We start from the raw sequence: 16886 nt of genomic DNA, 5'->3' as shown, positions 1-16886 counted from the left end.
AGGAAGGAGAAAACAGCGCAGACGCACGCCAGCTTGCTCCTTCCTCCTTTAATAGGCAATACGAAAGGACCTGGGTTTCAAATCGGATGGAAATAAGGCGGGTTGACTAGGGTTTTGGTGGGGAAGAAAAGGGCGGGCTCTTCAGTCCTTTTCCTCTCCACCAGGTACCGATTTTCTCGAAACCAAATGAACCAAACTCTCATTTCAAGACGGCCTCGTTGAAAGCACCGACATGGCTGGCGCGCATAGCCGTCACAGTGGGCTGTCCCTGGCAGTAGTTTCGACGAGGCCGTTTCGAATGCGAGTGCGGTCCATTCCGCGGCCGAGCGGAGGGAGGGAGGCCTCGGACAACACGGCTCCTCGAGCCCTCCTCAGCGCGTCAACTCACTGGGCGCAGGCATGTAGGTGTAGACCGCCTTGAAGCCCGTGTACTCGATGCTGGCGTCCGAAGAGAACTTGAGCCACAGGTGCCTGCCCTCGGACTGCACGGGCTTCGGAAACCTGTCCCCGCACAGCTTGTCCTCGAGCGGCGAGTACGCGTACGCGCCGTTCCGAATCTCGAGATAGTCGAATTCGCACGTGGGCGACTCTTCCAGGTGGAAGCGGTCGCGGAAGTCGAGGCGCACCATGTGGTTGTAGGGGGCCCGGATGACGCGCACGCACTCGGTGTTGTTCGGGTAGTGGGCCGAGCCGTTGTACAGCGGCGAGTAAAGCTCCTGCCGCGCGGGGTCCCCCACGGTGAAGTTGTGGCAGATGCGGGCCCGCTCGTCCTCGTCCAGCTCGCCCCACTTGAAGCTCTTGATCTCCTTGGCTGCGCAGAGAACAGGGCGACACGCGCGGCGCTCAGTCACCAAGCAACCACTAGTGTACACTATAGCGCCAGTGAATACGCTTCAGCCGCGCTCACATTGCTAGCACACCGCATAAAATACAGACACTGTCTGAAGTCGTCCTCGTGTGACTTAACCTTGTTGTCATACAAAACCTGCCTGCGGACATGTTCCAAACATTTAAAACATGTATGAAACAGACGTGCTTCGATCATGCCTCAGGCCTGTCCCCAAATAATTCAGTCACCGTATCAGCAGCGAACACCATGGTTTTTGATGTACGAACAGTGTGAGTGCAGCTTTAAAGTGTCGGTACTCCACTCCTGGTGTTTTCTTTTATGGACGCCGCCATTTTGGTGCTCAGTGCATGCGGGCGCAGCTGACGGTTGTCACGATTCCAAGCTGCGACTTTCTAAGCCTTAAATGCTCAGACGTTATCGCTACGCCTTGTCTCGGATTGCTTTAACATTTCTGGACGACGGAAAAGCGTTTCCTGCAATTTCAAATAAAGCTGCAGATAACTGGCAACCATGATTTTACGCACAAAGACGGCTGAAGTGTCGTTACTCAGAAGCGGAGTTTAGTTCTAGGGACTCTAGTGTACGCGATTGCGAGCATTGCGTTTTAGCCGGTGTCCCGTGGTCGCATAAACGAGCAGCGTGAACACGCACTTGGTGGGCTTGGCATCGTCTATTGGCGACGTGAGCGATCGAAAGCGTCGCTGTGGTCAGCCTACAGCGATTGGCCGAATGCTGGCTATGACGTCAGCAAATGATTTCTCATTGAAGGAAATAAGAAAAATGTAAGAACTTGAATTTTGACGGTGTTGGCAGTCTTGGTTTTAGAGCGCTATGATTTCAAGCTTCCATCATGCTCACTACAAACACCATCGACCTTTCTGTTGGCAACGTAATGACGTCACGAGGGGGAACCATAAGAGGGCGCCACCGAAACATCTCGCCGCTTATACGATGTAATAAGCAATAAAAGCACCACAGCACGCGCACGTAGAGACTCAAGCATTGCCATCGTATAGTATGGGGAAAAGATAAAGTGCAGATAAGTTCTGCCCCCTCCCTCCCTCTCCCCCAAAATTGCGATTTGTGTTACTGAATTCTGCGGCAGCCAAACGTGATCTGCGTCATCCCAAATCGTTCCGTTCATACGAGTGCTTGGGTTTCCCAAGCGTTTAACCCTCTATCATTACAGAGTGTCTAAAATAGAATTTTTATTAAAAAAAAACAGGTTTTTGTTTTTATGATACAGGTTTTGAACTGGAAAAAAAGCCTCACTGATTTCATTTAACCTTCGAGATCCCCCCAGAGAGAGTAATACAGAAGGAATAAACACTCACATTACATAAATTCTGAACAACAAAAAGCAACAAATATAAAATTATAAACAAACTACACGTTGTTAAATTAAAATCGAACGAAAGCAATTAAACACTTGAAACACGACATTTTCACATGACAATGAGGCAGCGGTGAGCATGACTTCTCTCGAATTCTCTTTGAAATGAAGTGGATGAGACGAGGGAATCAATTCTGCGAGGAAGGATAAAAAAGGAGATAGGCAAGAAGATAAACGAATCGAAGCGGTCTTTCAAGTTTTCATCTTCAATAATGAATGGGTGATTTTATCGAAATACTGCTCGCGGCGGCACAACATTGTATATACGTATTTCTTTTTCAATTTTTGTTTAACGTTTTGAAGTGTATTAAAACATGATACAGGCTTTGCATCTCAGGTCTCAAACCCTTTACTCTACCGTGCAGTCCTCTCTGCGCTAGTACGAGAGGTTTCCTTTCGAGATTTCCACGAACATTATCCTATGGCAGACGAATATGTTTAAAAGTTCGCGTGTATGCAATTTGCAACATAACAACGAATTCCCGTATTTTCAGATGGCCGCCGTGAGACAAATATACAAAGTAAAAGAAGCCCATGTTAAATACGTGCAGTACTCTATCTATAAATCGCACTCATAGCGAACAGCCCTGTTAGAGGTAAATAAAACACCTAGAAAGTATTCGTTTCCTTAAAAACAAAAAAATAAAAACACAAACGCCATACTCGGACGACCACACTTGTTGAAATAGTAACGACGTTTAATTCTGGTGACAAAAATTCATGCTCTACTCAGACTTTTTACGCAGATAAGGGGAGAGGAAATGAAAGGGGGAATGGGAATGGGAAACTGAAGGAAAGGGGTGTAGGAGGAGAGCGAAGCGCTATGTCATAGTGACGTCTGTTTCCTCTAAGTTTAGGTGGGGAAGGGGGGGGGGGGGGGCGAAGCGCTCTTTCATGGTGACGTTTCCCAGGCAGCACGCCGACACTGGGCCAGCGGCGGGGAATATTGTTCACAATATTGGCACAGTTTCATGTTTTGCACCACGGCCCAGTATTGGACCAATATCGGTTAAAGATCGTTCTAAAGATGGGTCTTCTCGACCCATCTTTAGAACGATCGACTTCTTTCGACTTCTAGGCAGAGGTGGGCGAATATCGGTTAACATGACCGCGGCCGCTGCGGTGTCAGCAGACTTGGGTCAAGCTAACGTTACTATAGAATTAACTAGTGATGGGACGAATCACCGGAGATTCGGATTCGGACGATTCGGAAATTTCCGAACTTCCCGCGACGAATATTCGGCAGATTCGGAGATTCGTCCGATTCGTCGCTGGTTGCAGACAGCAACGTGAACCTTGTCGTAAAACTCGCGTATGCGGTCAGTTGTGTTTTTTTAGGTATTGTTACGGCATATAACCAGATTTCGTCTTGTTCTTCTTTTCAACGTATGGTATGTACTGTACTGTCATTCTAAACCCTGGCGCGCGCCCAGGTCCAGCTGAGCTGATCGGTGTGGTTGACGTAGGCCTAACCAGTGCACGGTCTCGGTTTCTGTGCGGTTTCGCGGTGATCGGTAAAATGTAGCGAAATATTGTGTATTATACATAAGGTGGCGCAACGCACAATCAATATATTCAAGCAGGGAAATGATTCGTCTCCTTCTCTAGAGCTGCGTATGTCTGTGCTGTAAGACGCGAGAGCGAGATGAATGTTGCTCGTCACAACTTCGACCGCGTACCGGCACCGGTGGCGAATAAAAACATCGCTAATTCGCACTTCGATGTTTTGTATGCGTAGACTTTATTTGATGAAAAAGAAACAACACAGAGGTGTCCAACGCAACTTTATTGTTCGGAAACAAACACTGTAACTAAACGGAATATAATTAAATAGAAAGGTGCAAATGCAGAACAGGGAGACTGTAATAGTACGGCGCAAGGCGTTTCAGATTGTTTCCCGTGTTCCAATAACACCACCTCAGTGGACACACGTTGGAGATAATCGAATCGGACATACTCATTTGTGTGGTGTCTGCTAGTATGATCGTAATTATGGGCATGAAATGTGTCTCTACCGAACAGCACATACGACATCGATCTCTTACGGCGATGAAAACATGTGCTTGTATTTCCACGTGCACCAAGCATGCCTATTTTGGTCGTAATCCCGAACCGAAACCAATTTTCCCACGATGTCTGGCTGCCGTTCTCGACAAACATTCAAAATAATACAAACAAAGCGAAACATGTTATTGATTACTATGATATTATATTACAACATTATTTTGTGCACTTTGTAGAACTTAGTAAATTTAAAATCACAAAAAGTTGAAACACTCATCAACTTGATCTGGCAACCATGGCCACGCTTCGAATCTTTCCGAATCGCTTGAGATTCGGCTACTCTTCTTAATCTGGATTCGGATACAGATTAGTCCCATCACTAGAATTAACCGATCAGTTGGTAAACTGTCATAGATCTGCTCTGAAAAAGTAGCACCGATCCATACTCGAGAACCGAGCTAATAGCTATCGCAATGCCGCCATTTCTCCCGCACCGGCCACTCTAGGAACTGCACGTGACTTCTATTTTGGCTTTAATCGGCCATTTTGGCGAAACAGATGCGGTGGAAGGGGAAGAGGAAAGGAGGAAACGTCCTCTACTCTTCAGCATGTCGGCTGATTCCTCCTCCTCAGCCATAAAACGTTTAACCTGTGACTGACTATAGGTGCTTCTGCCTACACTCCCTCTCTGATACGATGGTGCGGAAAAGAATGTCCGGCTTGTGCGTTTTAGCAGAGAAGAATACCTGCAGGTACTGCTTCCCATTCCCATTCCTTTCTTCCCCCATTATCTGCGTAACAATTTCGAGTAGAGCGTGAATGTTTGTCACCAGGATTAAACGTCGCTGCTGTTTTAAAGAGTGTGGTCGTCCGCCTACGTCTTTTATGTATTTTTTTTAAGTATTCACTATAACAACGCACTCGAATTACCTAGTATTCGTGTCGTTCCCCAAGATATTTTCGGACAGAATCAGACATAGTTACATGCTAAGAAACAAAAGAGCGGACTTCGGTTTTGGGACAGTCAACTGAGGCGATAGGAGCAGGCTGATGCCGTGGATCAAGAAAGACAGGCACTAGTTACACTAGGTGAATTCCGTAAATTGGATTGCGGAAGGAAAACACGAGTATGTCTATTATAACTGCCTGGTAGCGCACACTCCATAGTCAGTACACAACGGGGGTGTCTTTCATATATTTTCGTTGACAGTGTGGCTGTGTTTCTTTGTCACAGCCGATTGAGGCTCTGAGAGAGATCATGCTCTGCTTCTTCGAAAGAGGGTCGGATAAAAACAGCAACTTTGCAAGCGCAACAAAGTGGACAACATTGCCTATCTAGGACCAATGGGGATGTTATCCAGTGTTCTAGATGGGTTATGGTGTCAACGACTGAAAATGCCGTAAAAAAAGAAAAGAAAAACGACGTTCTTATATTGTTCGACTCACCCTATTTTCTCAAAGGTCAAATTCACTCTGAAAATGCCATTAGGTCGACGCACGCTATCAATTTTAGGATCAGAATGAAGACAAAGGTGCGAGTTTGTCGCCTACGGTACTCAGCTCACAGCGACGCCCAAAAATGCGCCGGCGGTCAAGTGTTATCACACAAAGTAAACGTTCAACTTAATTTTTTTTTGTCGCCGGGTGTATTTGATTTTGTACAGCGTCACCATTTTTTGCTCGAAATTGCCAAGTTCGGCATTATGTGGGAGCGGGAGAGGATTTTCTTGCCGCCTATTTTCGCAACCATCACAGAAGCGACGAAAAACCTTTACATTGGCTTGGTTCTGGAATCCCCGAGGAGTGGCTTAGAACGATCGCTGGGAAGCTTTCCAACTCAGGAGCGCAGAAAAAAGACCGTGCATTTTTTTACTTGATTCGACGTAATCGCATTTTCAGCAACACTGAGCTTTCATTGACAATGTTTCTTTGGGCGAACAAAGGGGGAAAAAAAAAAAGGCACGGTATCCTTGAAAAGCGGTCCGCTCACAGCGTTGGCGCGACGCTCAAAATCCATCGAAAGAGGAAAGCGCCACTAGCGACTTCAAGCGGATGGATCAGACAAAACTGGAGCGGATTAGAGACTAAATTTGTGATCGTCCTCAATACGGCAACTGACTATCGCTTCTCCCCTTCCTCCCCCTATACGTTTCTTGTTCTCCCGTCCCAGCCCCACGTAATAAAAAGGACGGTATATAGAAGCGAAAGGAAATACGCCTGGCTTGCCTCGATAACGGCTTCTGACACTGGCCCTATACCAAATTGGCTCCATATTTGCTCCGCGCTTTCTAATGTATTTGTGCCGCTTTTTTCTTCTTCTCCGTCGGTTCCACTTTTTCGTCGACGGGGATAACGACGAGGGAGCGAGTGGCCGCCGGGTTGAAGAAAGCGCGTCCGCTTCGTTCTGCTTTCGTCCGCACTATGTGCGTGTGTGTGTGTGTGTGTGTGTGTGTGTGTGTGTGCGTGTGTGTGTGTGTGCGCGCGCGTGGGCGCGAGCGCGGGCACGCGCGGCCAAGCTTCGTATCCCTTGGTTGTAAAGGACGGCTTCGTGGCCTCACCAATTTGTTACTAGATCGGCCCGGTCCCGGGAAATTGATTAACCAGAGCAGAAAAAAAAAACAAAAAACGGACCGAGAAAAGAGCGATCCAGATAAACATCTACAACGGATCGTGCGCCTGTATCGGGAGAGAAAGAGAGAGAGAGAGAGAGAGACGGTGGGGGGCAAGTTGAGGGCGGAAGTTATTGAGTTCTTCATCGCAGAGAGGAGGTGTTGGGTCTCCTTGGGGAGGGGGGCTTCTGCAAAAGGCCGGCCGGCTTTTCGTACTAAGCTAAGCAAGGGGACGTTCCTTTTTACGTGAAAAAAAAAAGCAGAAATAACGAGGGAAGCGAGCTTTCTACTTTGAAAGAGAACCCTTCGGATGACGCCCCGCAGCGTTTTTCCGGCGAAAGCAAAACGAGTCCTCAGACGCCCAATTAATTGTCCGTGTTCTTATCGTTTTCCTTTGTTACCTTGGACTAAATTAAAGTGAGTAAAAAAAATCGAGTGCTCTTCGCAGTACAGAGCAAGCTGAGACAACTGGGATTGATGATCCACCGCAGAAACGAGAACCTGCGCGACGACGATGTCGTCGTCGCTTCTCGTGGCACTGAACCATTATTTTCTGGAAGTTTTGGGCGAACAAAAGAAAACAATCGAAAGGGTTCTGCGTTTACGTTCATCGTGAAATTGCGCAATAAGAGGTGTTTTAGTTACGGTTCACGGAACGCAACAATAACTCGCGTCACGAGCGAAAACAATAAAGGCGTGTGCGATATTTGTAAGTAATCTCTTCGACATCTTGCTTGAAACAATAGTATTTGGTGGCATAAAACTTAATTAGACATATTTCAAAGAGTTGGCAATATCAAAAATGCAGAAGTGGGGCATTGACTCAAAATGTTGATTAGAAACTGCGCGTTTAGGCGCGAAAGTGGGGGACCGAGCACATCGCGAAGCATCGTTGTTTGGAATTCATCGCCATTAACCCCATTTTCACTAGAAAACGAGGCATTCAAAGTAATTAGGCGGACTCCGAACCGACGTAAACTCAAAGTCCCAATATGAAAAAAAGAAAATCGATTGTAGTTGTAGCATTTTAGTCTCATGCCAATACTGCAGATTGAGCGAGCTCGTAAAGCATGACCCACGTGCCAGCACACAGGTGGACAGTCTCTTTCTCTCTCTCAAAAAATTAAAGTACAGGAAAATACAATCACAGGGCGCGAGTGTACTTTTCGTGTGCTTGGATTTGTTGAATGACTGTCTAGTGTCTACCTGTGTGCTGGAACGTGGATCATGTTTTAGTCTCAGTAGGTCCAAAATTTGAACTACAGACACCTTTTCGTAATTTCGTTGGGCTGAACTTTCGTTTTATGGTCAATCACTGGCGAAAATACACGAAGCGCCCACCTAATTGCCCTCCTGCCAGATTGTGGCACTCCGAAAGCGCCGACACTGCGCCAGGGCGCTGACCGTGTAAGTACGCACAGCTGATCAACTGTCGAAGCCACGACACCCCCAGATGGGCGCCGGAGATGCCCCCCGTCAAACGAGAGCGCCTTCCATTGTTAGGACGGAGAGGATAAGTCAAAATAATGTGATTGCGATTTCGACATTGAATATACTGTCACGACTCGCGTCGGTCATTTGGGGAATAAGTAGCCTTTACTAGATTGTTTCGGAGCCTACTAACGCCTTTTATTATGAACGGCCGTGATAAAAAAAGTACTAACATTCTGGTGGTCTTGCAAAATCGTAAAACAACAGACTCGTGTCTCACTCAGAACTCCGTTTTCACATGATACCTTTAATGAAATAGAGGAGAGAAAAAATTTGACGAATGAAAAACGCTCAACACTACATCCTTAACATACACATTACAGACATGAAGTGAATAAATACATTTCAGCGCGGAAGGAGTGCTATTACATTCCCATGATTGAAGTCGGCTAGATCTCAAAGGAAAGTAATTGTGAAGTAATGACATTATATATTTTTTTTAAATTAATTTATATTTGTAAAGACATGTTAATTTTTTATATCCAGCAGTAATTCTAATTGTAGATAACTACATTCGAAGCTGAGTAGTTGCAATTGTAACTAAAATGCAATTAAATTTTTAATCGTAATTAGATTACACTTCAAAGGTAGTTTACCTCAAGTATGATTCGAGCCGTGGCACTACAACCCCACTAAGCATGATATTAAACGAAAGCATGACTGCCAATTCGTACTAAAGTATGGAAGGAAGCGCGTTTGCTGACATCGGTCGTCACTCCACGACGTCTCATTAGCGCGTTTACGTTGCGCCAGACTCGTCGAGTTGTCGGAATCCAACCGCCACGCGTACGCGGCTGCAGCGCTTCACGCGCCGTTAAAGACCCCCTGGACGTGGAAGTCCGCAAGACATTCTGGCGGCACGTTGCCAGTCCAGGAACTCGGTACTGGGCACCTTTAGCTCGCGCCGGCGATCGAAGCGACACCCACGAAGAAAGGAAGCGGAAATGGCAGCTTCACCATCTTGAATGGAACTTCCCGAGGCAGCGCTTCCTCTCCCTTCTTAGCAAAAAAAAAAAAAAAACAAAAAAACAACAACAACATGGCAAGAGGGAAGAGACAGGTAAAGCGACCATGTGGAACCCTAGAAAGGCCAGCAAGAAGCGCTATGCACGGCAAAAATAACAGCAAATAATAAAACTAAAGACTGGACTGAGGCGGAAATGCGGCGCTAGAAGAAGAGCAGAAACCCAAACAGAAAGCGACGGACAAAACAGAGCAGAAGAAAGAAAAGGCCCGAAACGAAAACGAAATAGATGGAGGGGAACCAGTTCAATATGGCGGCTCCCCCGAGAGTCGTCCGGAGTCGCGTCCGCACGCCGCTCCCCGAATTTTCGCGTGGGAAAAAACGAGTCCGGTGCAGAAAAAAAACAACGCCAGAGCTTGTTCCGAGATACTGCTGCCGGCGAGGCTGTATTTTTCTCGTTGTTGCCAGGGTCCCAATGGCGTGCCAGCAGCAACAAGACAATAGAGAAAAAGGACGGAAGGGTCAACTACGACGTTCAGAAAAAAAAGAAAAAAAAAGAAACGCGAGCGAAACTATGGGAAAGAAAATAAGAGCGGAAAATATAATGTTATGAGGATACGAAAGGAAACTCGCCGTCGTCGCGATCGGTGTAGCCATAAGAGCGGGCCTGCGTGCACACAGACATCCAGGTTTCCAGGTCCCTTTGTGCGCGAGGGCATTCGCTTTCGCGGGAACCGACTGGAATCGCTGTCGCTCGACGCAAAAATGTAATGGAAGCGCAGCTTGCAGGAACCCTAGACGCCTCTATTTCGGGCCATGTGTGTGCGACAGAACCCCGATAACAGTGATGCGCCGATTTCATGGTCCGAAATGTTTTTCCGAGAGATGTCAACAAACGAGCTAAAAATGTCTTCCAATTGCAGCAGGGCGACAATGCTATTCCAGGAAAAAAAAAAAATCTCGCTCGAAAACTTTAAGATATTGGTGGCAAATTTCAGAGACAAAAAAAATTCCGAGGACACCTAAGTACTTCTTATAAGTTGTGACTCCGAAAGCATGAATGTCGTTGTTCCGCTCCCTTACCGCTCATTCACACTGGAAGCGGATCCGCGTTGGCAAAGCGGTTGCAAACGCGGTTGTATAAAGATCCAATACAATTGCACGCGCACTTGATGTCATCGTGTGCGCGTGCAATTGCACTGGACCTTCATACAACAGCTTTCGCAACCGCTTTGCGAACGCGGATCCGCTTCCAGTGTGAATGAGCGGTTAGTTCGTCTGCGGTGTACTGGCATAGACGGACACGTTTCGCTACTGCCGACATTGCGACCGCTGACAATGTAGATGCCTCAGGTGCCGCCATGTTCCACAGCGCCGAGAGGAGCTGAAGCGGCCGCAGCCCCCAACCTCCGGCAACACCGGACACGAGAGCGTCGGCCGAGAGCGCGCGCTCTCATGAAGCGGCCGCCAATGGCTATCTAGGAGCCGTTTCGCTCAGCCAATGGGAGAATGGGCATTTCTTTCTCGTTCTTTTACTGTTACAGACGCCGCCGGCTCCGTTCCATGGGATAGTTAAAGCTTTCGCATTAAAACGCACATGTCCTTCCGCTGCGTTGGTATTCCACGAGAACATGAAAATAAAAGTATAATGATATACTCACATATAATAGGAATTGTACGAGACAATCAACACAGGCGGTTCAATACGGGTCCTTAGAATGTGAAATACAGGCGCTGGATGCCAGCCCATCTTTACACAATCCCTTCAGTGTACTTCCGTCTAATTAAAAACGCCTTAATGAAACGGCGGAGGCGCCCTGGAGGCAACAAGGGTCGCGGCGAGGGCACTCGGCTGCAATTCCCGCTCGCGCGTTCTCCAGGAGCCACAGAGCGCAGAGTGAACTCGGCGAGGCGCAGTCAACTCCCATCAGCGGGTTAGAAAGAGAGAGCTTGCAGCGCGATCTTCGCATCCGCGATTTGTCGCATAGCGCAGCCGGAAAGCCGAGCGCTATCACCTCATAAAGAAAAAAAAAAAAAACATTTTCGAAGATGCAAAAGCACACAAAGGCAAAACCTAAGGACAACAACAACAATAGCAACGACAACAACAACAAAAGCACCGAAAGAGAGTGCGAGCCCAAGCACGCATGCGCAGTGGCAGGCGAAGCCGAGGGTTGAGCCCCCCCCCACTCTCATCCCCGTCTGTGCTCGCTTCCTGTTCCGACGGCGGCGGCGGGCGTTTCTCCCCGGATGGACTTTGCTCGCTGATCGAACGTCGGCACGTCCTGCGGCATTCCCCAGAGCGAGCGGGCCAAACGATTTGCAACGCGCGCTTCGAGCAAGAGCGAGAATGCTATCTTCGACTCTTTCAGTCCTTTTCATTCCTCGTGTCGTTTCCCGCTTGCCGACCGGCAACAGCAGTGGCGGCTTTTTGAACTGTTTCCCCGGTTCGCGTGGGCGCGTTTGCACTCCTCCTCAAGAGGAGGAGGAGGGAAAGGGAGGCTGTTTGAAGTTTAGCGGGAGCTCAATTTTCATTCCGTACCCGCGGTTAAAACAAGAACGAGAATCAAACCCAACATCGGACGAAACGCGGGGGGGATCGTGGCGAGGGCGAGCTGTGAAGGGAACGCTCGTGCTTTGTGTTTTTGCTTGAAAGTTTCTCTGTTTCGTTCAAAGTCCTCCGGTGCGGGAAATTTGCCTGCCCGTTCGCTCTCCCTCGTTGTACGTATGTCGGTTAGATAACGCGACTGGACCGAGTTCGATCTCCGATCGCCGGCCGCCTGAATCAGCATAGAGACCGAACATGCCGGCGCCTGTGTTCCTGGTTCTGGTATGCATTACTGGCAGCTCAGTTCTTCCTACTAATCGGTAGCTTTACTTGACTCGCTTTTCTTTTCTTGTCTCTCTCGTATTGCTGCTTTTAGTCTCACTTGCGAATTCGGTCGTGTTGTTTAGCCCCGAAAGGGGAAAGCCTATAAAGCTTGACTAGTGTTCCCAAGGCATGTGTTACTGAGGGAGAGAAGCTACTTTTTGCAGTGCGTAATCCACGGTTCACCACGTTTGGAGTTGAAAGTAAAAAGGAACCTCCCTAAGCTTCTTCCATTTCTTGATACTCACATTTGTGCGTTTGCGCTATTGAAAGCGAGAAAGTAAGGGGTTCGTGATTATGTGGCAAAAATTTTTTTTTTTACCGTTTGTTCTTTTATATACGAATGGAAGTGAAAAAGTAAATAGATGATGAAAACAACCGATATTTTCTCCCTAAAATACCTTCCAGAGTTTCAAAATCGATCGGGAAGAAATGCCCAAGGACTCCGAGTCCGCGTCATATTTCATAATTACCCTAAAATGTCTTGATTCTTCAATAAGCCATGTTTGCGTTTCTAAGTATAGAGCTAAATCACCAAAGAAAAGTATTTTGTATAGTTTTTGTATAGTAAGGTCAACGCATACGACTTTTCTCTCGAGCTTCGGCTGCCTTCTTTGCATCCTCGTTGCATATTTGAAAAAAAAAAAAATAATTGAAGTATTAAATAAAATAAACAATAAAACCTTCACAATCTAGTTAAGACATAAAATAACAAAACGAAAAACTACAAGTTTTTGTTACTGCCTACTTGCACAGCTGTGCTGTGCGATGCGCTGCAGCGGGCCCACATGATTGATGGACATACAAGTGACGCACATTGTTTTGCAGTACAGAAAGCTGAATCGAATGGCCCTGTGTATGCTACTCCCCGCGTGAGGCGTCTTGCTGTCGGAATTTTTAACATCGGCTTGCTGGGGATGTTTTTAGGTAAACTATTAATAAAATCTCCGCGGCGGAAACTTTGTCAATAGTTTAACTAAAGGCATCGCTCAACACTCTGCGAAGGGTGCACCTCCTTTGACACCTGTGCGTTAGGAAAAGAGAACTTAACGTTTGAGACTCTTTATAGACCGCTGATATCAACTTTGTGAGAAAGGAATGGGTAAAGTGCTGGCGAGCTGATGTAAGTTAAACATGATGGCTGAAAGCAGAGACTGGTCGAAAAGCTGCTGAGTTTTTCTTCGTTTTTTGACCATAGTTTCTACTTTCAACCACCATGTTGAACATGAAGGCAGTTGTTACTGCATTATTCTACTTCTTCTTATTATTAAATTACACTTGTGCAAACCACGAGTTGCATATCTTATAAATGTGAGGCAATGAAAATGACGAGTGCGATGATTTATGGGAAAACTGTTAATGCAGGATATTATAAGAGGAATCTAAGTCGAAGAGGAACAATGCTGTTTTTGCTTACATGACGGAAGCACGCTCTTAGCAGCTGCACCCGTTTTTTATGCACTTAGGTGAACTTACCTGCTGCCGAAAAAAAGTAAAAAAAGAAGCTGACAGTTCGAAAAAAAAAGTGAATAAAGGTATTAATGAGATGGTCTTCGGGCATGGCGAGAAGAGGGAGAAGTCTGGAAGCAACTATATCTATTGGCTCTATACATACATAAATTCTTGTGTTCAGGGTAAAAAACGTACTGCGGGCCTTTCTTGAGTACTTAAATTTGCATTATTTAAAGAAAATAGAACACACCAGAGTGAGGTGCTTGTAACAACAAATAAAAATAAAAGTACAGAGAGTGTGACAACAGGGCCATGGCATCTGCTTTACTCGGAAGCTGCACGTGTCGAGTGGCCAGAGCCGTAGCGGCCACAAGTGCATGCCATCACCGAGAGAATTTCCTCAAACGCCAGAAAAAGCCTCGAGAAGGCGTGTCGAAGAATAGCGTTTAGAAAACAGGCGAGAAAGTTTATCCAGGTTTATTTTTCTAAGGCGGTCTCAAACCGCCCATGTTTTGAACTCGTAGGAAAGCAAACCGAGGCGAGCGCACGAAAGCAAAGACAACCTAGCAGCAAAAGCCCCCGAAAAAAAAAAAAAAAAAAAGCAGAAGAAGAGGAAAAAGAGTTTTCCAAACAGACACCGGCCGAGGAAAACGGAGGCCGAAGAAGAAGAGACGACGAAGCCTGGCCAAACATTTGATCTCGCAGTTCACGGCGCCCAGTTTGTCACACTCGGAGGCGAGGTGGCGAGGAGGAGCAGCGCGTGGCGCGCGAAACGAATGGCCAAGCAAGTTTGAGACCGTAATCCGAAGGGACACGGCAGTTTTACGGCAGCCGTAAAAACAAAACTAATTAATGGTCGTCACGTGGTGTTATTTCTTTTAAAACCTTTACTTTTTACGAGACCACCCACCCACATCGGGACCCTAGGTCGTAAAAACGCGCTCGAGCAGGCCCCCTTCGCCCCCTGTCGGCCGCGCAACATGGCGTTTTGGGGAGCCGAGCTCGATATACACCACAGCGCCAGGTTTGATGCCGCCGCCACTTCTGCTGCTGCTGCTGCTGTGGATGCTTCCGACCCTCTGGGAAAGGCTTCCTCCTTGCCGCAAATAGAATGCGGCTCGCTCAAGCGCCCCAGTATTTATAGACGGAGGGCAAAGAAAAACACAGCATCGCGATAATCTCTCCGTTACTCGCGTGCCTGATTAAGCGTGGCGGGCGTTCGGTGTGGACGCTACTGCTTAGCCGTATTGCGACTGGCTGTCCCTCCCGCCAGAGACGCGGGCAGGACTTAACGCCGGGGGTTTCCACATCGTCTCGACTGGCGATCCCCCCCCTTTTTTTTTTCTTCGCGTGATGCTGGGAGTGCGCTGGGGCAGTGCACGAATGCCGCTCCCTTGCGTGCATCTAAACACCAAAGCATGGAGTCACGCGAGGTAGATGTAGGCCCCGTTAACGTGAATACGAGTGTCTGATGAACTTGGAGCACGAGGTAAATAATGCCTGACCGGTAGGAAATGTATTATAGCAGCAGGGATAATTAGGACTCACCCAGAGAGTCTATCGCGATCAATTACAAGCCAACAAGACGATGATCTCTTTTGAGTCATGGAGTGCAAGTGCATTAGGCTGAGCGTTGTATTCGACCCGCACCTGCGCTCAGAATATTAAGGCCCTCAATCAAACGGTTCATATTTAATGCACTACATACATAAATATTTTCTTTCTAAGGGACGAATTGGCGCGCGGCCCTCACCGAACAGCCTTATACATGAAACTGGCGTTTACCTCAACGAATATGAGGATACTCGCGCTAAGAAAATGGGCAATAAATACGGGATATCGTAGATTACCCGAAAAGTTATTCAAGCTAGTGTTTTCTTTTGTCCTCCCGATTTTCACTCTCGAACGAATACCCTCTGTAAAGCTCCTCTACTTGTGTCATGGGGTTTACACGCTATGCATACTATATGGTGGCATCAGTACTAAAGTTCAAAAGGATTAAAACGCCGCTGGGATACCCAAAGCGTGATAAAAAAAAAGAAAAAAAAAAGAAAAAAAAAAGAAAAAGAAAAAAGACAGGCCGCGCTCAACGAGGGAGTCGCGCATAATTTAAAACTCGGATGACTCCACCCCCCCTCCTTCCGTTTTTTTTGTTTGTTGTTGTTCCAACGTTATTTTCTTCGGGGATGACGCCAAATAACGCGCGTGGTATGTGTTCCCGAATAAATATAACAGCCACCTTCCAGAAACTTGAGCGTTTTCTTTGACGCAATGGCGGTTCCTCTGGAGTAAGTGCGGTTCCAGGCCACCGGATATCTCGGATGTCTGTCCAAACACTCCTCCCGGGTTGCACATTCTGCTTACGCGTCTGATCTAGCGTAACGGGGAGAATAGCCCCGCCCGGAACTTGAACCGAGGCCCGAGCGCCGGGACCGGTGCGGCGTTAACGCAATGAGTGGCGCCGGCTCACGGGGCTGCCAAACCGCCGAAGTGCTCCGAGTCGTTGAAGATCGCTCCTCGGAGGGGCTAACGTTACTTTCTCTGCTGCCACCTCAGCGGGTTTCCAGCGAGGATCACAGAAGTTTCTCAAGATAGATAGAAAAAAAAAAACCAAAAAAACACGAACAAATCTCGCCAAGGTAGCTTCTCTCACCACTCTCCCAGCAAAAGTTTTACCGGGAAGGCCAACCCAATTTCCTCTGACTGACAGTGCGTTTCCCCTATTACCGCCATCTGAGTGTTTACCTTGGTTTCGCTTTGTTTCGTGCTGCCTTTCACGTTTCTGGTTGGCGTCTGCATGTGGGTATCTGTGTGCGTGTGTGTTTGTGTATCACACTGTTTTTTTGTCTTCTTTTTTTCGACCCGACTCGCAACTGAGAGTCGTCGGTTCGGGGGCGGGCAGCTGCTGTCTTCCACCGCTTGCCTTCTCGGTTGTCTCTCGTCCACTGAACGGTTCGTTTGAGAAGCTTTCGTTGGATCACGCCTTTGTTACTGCCTCTTGGCCTGGTCCCTGCCCGATTCCGAAATGCGATTTTCTGCCTCCCTCCCATGCAGTCGTCATCGTGTTTCTCGTGCGAGCCACGCGAGGAACCCCGGCGGGGAGACTGAATAGCGTTGTTTCCGCCGCCGTCCGCTGAAAGATTGGATGGCGCCACAATCGCTCTCATTACTCGCGTCCCTGTCTCTCGTCGTCTTCCTTTCGCTTAGTTGCATTTCCGCTATGCAGCTTCTCCACTCCTTACTATTTTGTTTCC

At 47.5% G+C, this 16886-nt stretch overlaps 1 protein-coding gene across 1 annotated transcript in view; it reads right to left on the bottom strand.

The window, feature by feature from the left end:
- Positions 1-16886, bottom strand: part of LOC8042552 (neuropilin and tolloid-like protein 2) — a 263775-nt gene that overhangs the window by 55360 nt on the left and 191529 nt on the right. The window contains exon 3 of the mRNA XM_029988983.3: positions 389-811. Within this exon, the coding sequence (XP_029844843.1) occupies positions 389-811 (423 nt within the window). The remainder of the gene's footprint in view (positions 1-388; positions 812-16886) is intronic.

The sequence above is a fragment of the Ixodes scapularis genome, unplaced genomic scaffold (assembly GCF_016920785.2).
Source record: "Ixodes scapularis isolate PalLabHiFi unplaced genomic scaffold, ASM1692078v2 PGA_scaffold9__187_contigs__length_104089568, whole genome shotgun sequence".
Classification (NCBI taxonomy): Eukaryota; Metazoa; Arthropoda; class Arachnida; order Ixodida; family Ixodidae; genus Ixodes; species Ixodes scapularis.
The sequence above is the reverse complement of the archived record's forward strand: the minus strand, read 5'-3'. Positions and strand labels throughout refer to the sequence as shown.